Source organism: Falco rusticolus, chromosome 8, assembly GCF_015220075.1.
Source record: "Falco rusticolus isolate bFalRus1 chromosome 8, bFalRus1.pri, whole genome shotgun sequence".
NCBI classification, from domain to species: domain Eukaryota; kingdom Metazoa; phylum Chordata; class Aves; order Falconiformes; family Falconidae; genus Falco; species Falco rusticolus.
The window spans coordinates 57,133,762-57,143,685 of record NC_051194.1 but is presented as its reverse complement, the minus strand read 5'-3'; the positions used below and the strand labels follow the sequence as shown (position 1 = coordinate 57,143,685).

The 9,924-nt window shown below is 44.8% G+C and overlaps 1 protein-coding gene across 19 annotated transcripts in view; it reads left to right on the top strand.

Annotated features, from left to right (window-relative positions):
• The first annotated feature begins 3,801 nt into the window (after nt 1-3,801).
• The window catches only part of LOC119152260, a 36,713-nt gene continuing 30,590 nt past the window's right edge, over nt 3,802-9,924 (top strand). For 14 of the 19 annotated variants that reach the window (XR_005105738.1, XR_005105731.1, XR_005105730.1 and 11 more), the window contains exon 1: nt 8,324-9,918. Coding sequence is in view for 1 of the 19 variants with exons in the window: in XM_037397292.1 (XP_037253189.1) it covers nt 9,915-9,918 (4 nt within the window). In the remaining 18 variants the exon portion in view is untranslated. The other 5 variants (XR_005105726.1, XR_005105740.1, XR_005105733.1 and 2 more) reach the window with 5 other exon arrangements.

The window sequence follows — 9,924 nt, the reverse complement described above, 5'->3', positions numbered from 1 at the left end:
TGAAAGCCTGCTGAAGCCAATAGGAATCTTTCCATGAAATGCTCCAGGGTTTGCCTTGGATTTCATTTGCTTTCTGCAAATCTGACCCAAAGCCAGTGGAACGACTCCGTTTTGGAATACTCATGCTGTCAGTTTCAGGAGTGTTTCAGAGGTTAGGAAGAGCTCGCCTCCAGGCGGGAAGCAGGGCCCTACCAGGAGCGCGTGGGGTCCCATGGACCTAATCACCCCCGAAGCCTTAATGAAGTGTTTCTATGGGGCAAGGCCACTTTGTGCTGGTGTCGGTGCTTGTCTCCAAATCATCTGGTGCCCTCGAGGCAGCTGTGCATGCTCAGAGGCCGACTGTGATGTGCTCTGCTTGCACGGTTTTGCAACTGGCCGTCAACATCTGTCTCGAGAAAGCCATTGACTTCTCTGGGACAGGCAGGATCAGGCTGTACTCCTGAATCCGTTATCAGGAGTCTGACTCAAGTGGGAGGCAAAAAGACTTGTGATAAAAACATCTAGATGTTTTACTAGCAGCCAGGAAAGGGAACTTGGTTTTTCCTAGGCTGGCGTAGGTTTCTTACGCTTTGACAGCACAGTTTTTGTTTTGATACTATCAAAAGCATTTTTATGTGCCGCTTTGCCTTTTTGATGGAGAGCCTTTTATTAGAATATGACATCAGTATGCTATATACTGTGTTACTTTTATAGTATATTGGTAGTCTGTTGTATTTTTTTACTGTTATTGCCACAAACTATTTCCACATCATTGAAAAGGGAAGAGGTTTTATGTGATCAGAAAAAAACATCAGCATTACTTAAGCAAACTATACTGATATTTCGGGGGGTACTGGGGTGGTTAAGCAATTCATTGATGAATCTCTACAATACAATTTTTATTTGATTTGCCCTATTCTATCTAGGAGGTTATACAAAAATATTGGGGCTTTCCAGAGAACAAAAATTCACCTGCCGGCCCACCTAATTGTGATTCTTTCTGCAGAGATAAGGTTGCATTCATTTCGCTAGTATGCAAGAGTCCCTTTATAAACTTCTTCCATGATCCATGTGGTCTGGCAATAAGAACCTGCCGTAATTTAACATTACCGCTTTTGTATCAGTTTTTAAATGTGCCTGAATTACAACAGCACCCAGGGGCTTTGACTGACCCTGAGGCTGGATACCATACAGGCAGAATCAGAGAGTCACTGCCTAGTGTAATAGTGTGAAATAGCCAAGAGAGATATTGTTAATCCTCCTGTTTTATGTCTGGGGAATTTGTGAACAAAGAAGGGAATTCTTTTCCAAAGGTTGTTCAGGGAATCAGAGGGAGATGAAATCATGAATACTGGTCCCAGCACTCCTACACAGCAACAGGACCTTCAGCAGGTGCTACCTGTGTTTTCCATTCTGTCTTGCCGATGGTTTCTCCAGATCCTCACCTTCTGTAGTGAGAAACTTTGTGAAGCTCTTTCAGGAGCAGCCATTCTGTCCTGTTGTTTAAAATTTTGCAGTATCCTTGAAGAAACAGGGGTTTTCCTCCCTCTCTTGAGACTTGTGGTATCTTCAGCTCTAGCATCGCAGGAAATCAATAACATCCTGCATAAAATTGTTTTCTCAACAGCATCATTCCATGCAAAATTCTTATCTTGTGAAGGTTAACCAAGGAATGATGGCTAATATATGCATCTCTTTGAATTTGCCTAGAGTTAGTGGCTTACCAAGATTGTTCCAAACTTAAAAGCCAGACTTAGGAGTAATAAAGTGCTTAAACAGGTTATTGTGGTTTGATGGACCTACTCAGGTAGGTAAGTGCATCTTTGCACTGTACGTATGGCCTCTACTCCTGTTTATCGAAAGAATAGCCTGATTTCACTGCCAACAAATGTTTTACTCCATCTGGGTAAAACTGGATGAAATAGTGAGGACTGGCCAGTCAGATTGCAACATGAGGGTGGGGGTTGCGATATTCATGGTATGCCAAAGTAGAAATCTGGTTCGGTGTAGCCTGGCTTGAAGCAGAGGCTGCAACTCCTGCCTGCTCTGGAGATGTGCCTGCAGTCCATGCAAGGAATTAAAGCGTGCGTTACCCAGTAGATGTACAACACTGCTGGTGCTTTAGGACAGACCTACACATAGGGTGACCGGAGACAGACTACTCTGCAGCATGATTTGTTGGGTTTACAGATTTCAAAGTGTTCTAATTGCCTATTAAACAACTATTCCTTTATTCAAGGAAACCTGCCTCAGGCTTTCCCAGTTAAAATTCCAGATTCCCATGGAAATACAGGAGTCTGGGAACATTTCAGACTGACATTTATGCTTTGTGATGTCTTGCCTTAGTTCAGAAGCGTCATATGCTACATGTAGAGCAAATAAAGATCCTAGCAAAGGGTTTGCATTTAATTTTGTTTACAAAATGTGAAATATAGTCCAGCCAGCCATCCTGTTGCAGTTACCCAGGCTTAGAATAAACAGTCTGTTAAGATAACGTGATGGCATGCAGCTTGCCAGGGGTCTGGTTCAATCAAGTCTCACCTACCAAAAGTTTGGGGCAGGCCAGCTCCATTCTTCATGTGCCTTTTTTTTTTTTTTTTTTTTTTTTTTAGCATTCTGAGAGCTTTCTAGGAAAAAAAAAGTTTCCTGTTACAAGGTCCTGCAACTAAATATAGTTCTAACTCCTACACTAACAACACTTTTGATGTGCTGTTCAAAGCAAATCCATTGAAGCAGGATACTGTTAATAAAACTTGGGAGATACAAGAGGTCAAGTGACATGAGTAAATAGACCTTTCAGTCTCTCTGGAGCTCCTATTCAAAGCTAAGAAGAATTTATCCTGACAAAAACACTAGTTTTAACTTTGGGGATTGCTCTTTGAACCAGAAAGGACTACTTCATGCTAGTGGATTGCATGAAGACACTTATCCACATCTTTTCAGTGTTCCCGAATGTATCCAGGGACAACTTCTATCTTTCTTTATATACTCTTCCATCCAAAAAAAAAAAAAACCCAACACCCAAACCCACATATTTAAACCTTTGGTGTCCTCTAGACTTGTGACAGCATTTTAGTGGGTCGGTAGCAGAATTATCTGTAACATGAGCTCAATTATCATTGTTTATATTTATCACATAATAAAAACTTACACTGGAGAGTTCTTGCGGTAATACAAGCTCTATTATTTGGGCAGTAGGAAAATTCAGTGAATTTAAAAGAACTTCAGCTGGTAAAAGCTGATTCTTCCTGAAGTCTGTCCAGTTTCACCTGGCAGCCTTTTGAGAGAGTATGCAGATATCTTATGTGGACTTGTGGCTTCATACAGAGGTGAGTGTCAGTTGATACCCAAGTCCTAGACCTTTTTTGTTTTTTCTTAGATTCATGTGTCACTTCTGAATGTTGTCTGAAGTATTTAATCTGAGGAAGAGGTGCTGGTGATATGCAAGTGTTTACATGGGATGGCAGCTGGCCAGGGCAATCTTTATCGAAGGAACCTCTACTTCTGAAGTCTGCTAGGGTTTTTGGTTTTTTCCCTCCCCAGAGAGAAATCCATGATCTCACTTTCTTTTGCACATGGCCCAGTGCTTTTAGCTGACTTTCCACCCTCCCCTGCACAGAACTGAGATAATGCCAACATCTCAAAATGCTGCATGTCTTGCAGAAAACTTATGCCCCAGACATTTTATATGGGAGTTACACATGTGAGGTTCTGATCTGGAGCAGCTGCTGCCTGCCTTTGGAATGTCTGCCCTGTATATTTGGTAGCGGGTAGGACTTGACCCACTGGGCTGGCTTCTCCTTTTCTGCAAGGTTTTCACCAGCTGTATCTCTGTCCTGGCTTCAGGTCGGTGCCACCAAGATACACATCTTCCTTAGCTGATGAGGAGAGCTGCACGCAAGGAAACCTGACTGTACCCAACAGCAACGACCCGTCCCACTCCCTCTTAATGCAACATGTTGGGAAACGGTTTACTGATGCTGTTACACCCCTTTTTTCACCAGGATGGGAACGCAGAGGTAAGGAAGATGACTGTGGCTAAAAATTTCATTTCACATGGCCCACCCGGGCCTGTGGTTTGTCTCTCCACCTCTTGTCATTCAGTAGCCTTGTCCTGCTCATCGGTGTGGGGGCCACCAGCGGTGACGGAAAGTTGTGCTCATCTCTTGGCAAAGATGTTTTCACATAACCACAAACACAGAGCACTCCCGTAATGCTCGCTGCTCCCTGCCGCTTCCTGCCTGATCCCGATGTCCAGAAGTGACCTTGCAGAGGCCACTCACAGATTTTTCAGGCCTCTGGCAAGGTTATCCAGAAACAGGAGCACTTTAGCAAAAAAAAAAAAAAGCATGCCTCACCAAATTTGACTTTCTCTCAGAGTCTTCTATCTAATTGAAATACCTCGTTACAGGCACTGTGTCAGCTTTGTGGGCTGTCATCCTGGCAAAATACGTATTGTGTGCAAGCCTCTGCATGCCCTGAAACCTCAGCCCCACTATTTCCATGTAACCTGAACTTTTAATTTCTGCCAAGGGAGATTTGAATTAAGAGAAACCTGTGGTATTCTTCAGGAATGAAAAGGAGCATATCGGAAAACCTGAGCTGGATCCAGCCTGTTGAATGTCCAGTGAGTACTTGCTGGCGGGAAGATAGTATGTGGAATATACTCTGTGGGGACTGTCTCCCTTCACTTCTTTGGCTCTGTGCCTTTTTCTAGCAATTTCCATGGCCCTCATCCTGGTGACATTCTTGTCAAATTTCTCCCTCAGCTAATGGACATGGTCATCAGACTCACTGAGTAAAAATCTTCTCCTGGTTTGGCTCCAGACCTAACTGGTCACTGTTCCCAGCCCTCCCCCAGCTCCTGCGTGGATTTCTGTGCCCATGGACGCCTACAGCTTTTTCAGACTTACGAGCAGCCCTGTGAACCAGTTACATCCTTAGGTCCAAGGGGCTTCCCTTTCCTCCAAATGACTCATGGTGTATGTGGATAGAGGCCCTTTCTTCCAGAAGACTCCCAAAGACATTGGACATGTTGCAAAAAAGGGAAAAAGTCATTTGGAAATTACTATGTTGTTGGGATAAAATGTAAAAAAAAAAATAATTACAAAGTGGGGTTTGCCTTCCCAAGGGAATGGCAAACTGGCTCCAACATACATCCCTCCCACCTATCTTTGGACAGACTAACTCACCCTGTGTGACTGCTTCTTTCTTTCCATCAGCTACGGAGTCCTGCATGCCTAGCTTAGATGGACATTTAACTTACAGCATCCTGCAAAGAGCCTAGATTAATTTGTCTTTTCAAACGAGTTTGCACTCAGTAAGTCACTAGACAGCGTGTCAAATGAGTGTTCAGAAATACTGCTGAACCATAGGCTGAGCTGAGTCTAACACAATGCACAGAGAAGTAAAGAGCATTAAAAGCTTGCCCAGGCTCTTTTTACACTCCTGATCATAGTGAGTGAGGATGGAAAGAAAACAGCTGCTGCAGGGGTGGATGCATGAAAAATAGACATCTAGGTAGGGATGCTGGACATCCCCAGTCCCATTCTGGGGGGGAGGCACAGGTAGAGGCTCCCGTGGTTTGTGAAACTCCAGGCTTAGTAGTCTTCAGTTACACTGAAAAAGCTGTTATATCTGTGAGAAGTCCCAGAAGTGCAAATATATTCTCATTTTATGGGTCTGGTCACTGTCAAGGCAGGATAAAGTGACACTGCTTCCCTGGTACCTCTGTGGGTTGGTAGTAGCTACCCCAGCTGCTGAGCAGCTGGCTCCTGCTTTAATGCAGTACAAGAATAGAGTAAAACATGTACAACTTATTGTTTTAAGCCAGCACAATTTTCTGGGCACCTTCAACTGATGCTTGCAAATTTTGGTTAATGTGTGTACCTGAAGGCAGAGTTTGGTTTTAAAGATCAATTCTCTACAATTCTGAGTGAGAGGAGGCTAATTTTAACAACGATACTTTTCCCATAATGTTTTCTTATTTCTGTGCCTGCACATCCCTATTTACTTAAAACTACAGTCCTCACCGCAGTTATTACATCATGAACTTAGGATCTCGCCCTGGGAAAAGAAACACTTTTTAGGAATTAAAAAAAAGGGAGTTTATAAAAAAAGAAGGAAGTGTTCGAAGAAGTTCAGAAAGCCTCAGATTCCTCTAGGGTCCCCAGCTGTGCTGTATGTTGTCCCAGCTGAACGCCAGATATTTCCGTTCTGCACATTAATGCATTCAAGAAGAGATCAAAGCGGCTGTCTTGAGCCTGCTTTGGGCCAAGTGTGTATGTCCTACCTCAAAACAGCCTGGATCCCTAAGGTTACAGCCCTTTATACTTCCCTTCTTATAGGCCTGGGGCTGAACATAAGCTCTCTGGAGCTCGTTATGGCTACCTGCCCGTCAGCGTGTAAAGTGATAGTCAAGTCTTCAGATGCTTTGTGGTCCCCATGGCCTGGAAGCCACATCCTCTGCTGGACTGTTTCTTGTGATGCAGCAGTCTTTCCTTCCCTGCTGAGGGGGAAGAAGGGAAGTACTTCTCTAATGGTCTTATTACATCAGGTGTCCTGTTGTTACCATTCTTCACAAGAAGTGTCTCCTTTGAGGGATGTGCTGGTGGGTGGCCAAGCGCTGATGATGTTGGGGCATCCCTGGGTGGCAGTTAATCCAGTGTGGTAGGATAGCTCTGCCAGAAATGTTGCCCCATGGGGTTGGTTTATTGGTCTTATAACAGGTGGGCCCAGCTGTTAGCATAAAGCCAAGCTTTGGTGAGACGTACCTGCAAGAAGAAACCCTTGTCACATTCCCCTTTCCTCATGCCCCCGATGAAACTCTGTGTGGGGTTGTGAGCATGGAGCAGAGCAGAGCTATGTGCTGCAGCATCCTTGGTCAGGAAAGGTGGCAGGAGGCTCTGCAAGGCGGCAAGTTCTGTCCAGCCCCATGGTAGCATCGCTGCGGAAGTGTTGCAAAGGAAAACGGAAGTGCAACAAACTCAATAGCTGACAAAAACTATCTGGTTGCCTCCTTGGTGAAGTGGAGATGCTGGGGGCTGGGCTGACCCGGACTGATCATGCACGTGCTTTACCTGGTTCACAGATCTTTGAGTTCAGAGCTGCTGCAGCTGTCATTCATTCAAACACACCCCTGGCGTTGTGTTATTTACTGTCCCTCAGCCTTCAGTGGGTTGGGGGGAGTTTTTGTGTCTTTGTTGAGGGACCATTTCTCTGTACGCTGTGTCTTGCGATTGCTCGCTTAGATGGCATGTTACGCAGCTCAGATGAAAGCCATGTCACCACCTAGTAAATGATTCAAAGCAGTACTTTGTACCTTCACAGTAATAGTTCACTCTATAAGAAGATTGCTCTGAAGTCAGTCCTTGCATCTGCCTTTCTGTTTGTAACTCCTCTAAGCAACCATCATGGAGTGTAAAGGAGCCAGGGAGATCTGCGGAAAATTGAAAGTACTGTAGACAGTAGAGTGTGTTGTGCAAGGGCTCTGTCCCTCACCAGTGCCAAATTGCATAAATCAGTGTTGGCCAGAAGTTAAGTAACAGCTCACTTCCTAAAATGGAAATATCCCCATGTTGGTCCTGGCCAAGGACTGCTCTTGGGGGCAAGATCAGCAAGCAGACGGTAGTGACTGCAGCGTGCCCCTCGCTGCTGCTGGCCCCCATGGTGCTTGAGAGGAGAAACAGCGCTATTTGCCATCAATCTGATAAGCACTGGGGGACTTTGCACCCTGTACAATCCTCTTAATTTAACTGTAACTCCCAATAAGTCAACTTTAACCTAAATGATGTATGTCTCTTGAAAAGAAGCTACTGTTTTCTGGGATCTAACCTCCACTGGTTAGTCTGTTACTGCTCATGTTGCTTCAGTATTTCCTAGGGCTTAAACGTTGTGGGCATGTTGTTAGCACAACGAATTAAAATAGGAACATGGAAAATCCTGTACTGGGAGTTTATTTGCACAGTTTAGCAGCAAAAGACTATTCTTCAATGGCGGAGAGAAGTCAAGGGCCCATCTCTGCAATGTGGGGAAAACGACTGGTAGGTGGCAGTGAAGGAAACTCAAGCGTACCATGGGACTCCTCACCCTGAGGATGATCCATCAAGGCCAGAGGAATTCATTAGCTGTGGACTGGGATTCTCTCTGCATGGCATCCCAAGATTGCAAGGGTTTCTTGATTTTGGTTGTAACTACTCTCACCATTTTTAGTCCTACCCCGAAGCTTTGGGCAATCTGACCTACCGGAAGGCTAAGATGCTGGTCATGTTCTGCTGTCACAATTTTTACATCTTGTTTTTTCCTTGGAAATGGCTGCAGAGGTATTGACAGGTAAGTTATTTAGCCAGATAACATATTTGTTTAGCAGTAGCTCTAGACACTAGTTCCTTCCAAATGTCCTTGAAGCTGGCAGAGTGTCTTGTCCACAGCTGTCTATCAATTGTGCAGTCTCTGCTTTGCCAGAGCTTGTGAATGCCGTTTATCCTGATGTTGCTTCCGATGTATCTGAGCATTTGCATCCATTGAACGAGGGGATTGAATTGCTTGTCCTTCCATGATTTAATATGTCCTTCCCCATAATTTAGCCATTTGACTAATGCAAGCTCTTTTGTAGTAAACTTCTCTCCACATCCATTCCCCCGTTGCGATTTTTCCCAGCTCCTCATCTCTCCGGAATTTTCTCTCCCCCATGCATCTTCTTCCCAGAAGCTCTTTGAGTATCTGCAGACCTGTTGTCTTGGCTTTCTGGAGCCCTTTGGCAAAACTTCTCTCTTGCTCGTGTGGAGTTTCACTGGGTGCCCCTGCAGTCTAGCTCAGCTTGGCATTTCATGTGTGTTTGTCACCCCAGCTCTCAGCCCTGCCCTGCCTGCTTTGTATCACCTACCTCTTACATCTCCTGGAGTCTGACCCTCCACAGAACTCAGTGGAGATTTTCAGGGCCTTCAAAGGTGGTCTTCAAAAATCAGTTTTTCTACAGAATCAATGAAAATTGCATCCAGTCCCATAGCTTCCTTCCATAGCTTAGTTTCAGAACCAAACCTGGCACCAGCACAACCAAAGTTATGTGTCACATATGTGTGGGAACATCGCTTCCATGCAGATGTTCCCACTGGCGTGTCAGGCGTGGCTGTGCAATTAAACCAGAGCTAGTTAGCAAGTCACCAAGCTTCATTGTTCTCTTACATGGTGCACAGTTCTCATTTGCTCCTGTCCTGAATGCGTAAGCAAAATACAATTAAATCAGAAGAGATGCATATCTCATCCAGGTTGGGCTGCTGCTAGCAGGGTGCAGGCAAGCAGCAGCAGCAGGGATGTCAGGATCAAATAGGCTGCTTTCACATTATTGTTCCACTTATTTTAAGATCAGGAGCAGGGATATTTGTTCCAGAAAAAAAATTAGTGGAGTCATTCATGCACATCCGACCCTGCTTACTGAAGTTAGTCTATGAATTAATATATTATGTGTCTCTAAGTGTAGATATGTACACATGCATTATATAAAGTCAGAGTGGGTCTTCAGCAGAAAAAAGGGACAAAGTTTTGCCCTGGTTTATGCAATGGATGTTTGCAGCCGTGTCTTCCAGCACAATGACCTGGCCAAGCTGGGCATGGAGCCAGAGGGTGGAGGAGTGACGTTACTGTTGGGAGACCTGAATTTCGGCTGCCCTTGCTCCATGGCAGACTTCAACACCCTCCGAGTACTGCAGCAGAGACTAGTTTGGCTGGTGTCAGCAGTCAAACTAGGAATTTCTGTTTTAAAATCAAGGGAAGCATTTAATGGGTTTTTCTTTCAGACATAAGAAAACTGAGAGTGAAAGCTGTAGCCGTCACTGGGATTGTGGAGCTGTCCGCTTCTAAGATACAGCTCACAGGACTGGGGTCTGCTCTCAAATCCTAGCTCATGGGGAGTCTCCAGTCTTCCTGGGAAAGGATTCATGGGTAAGC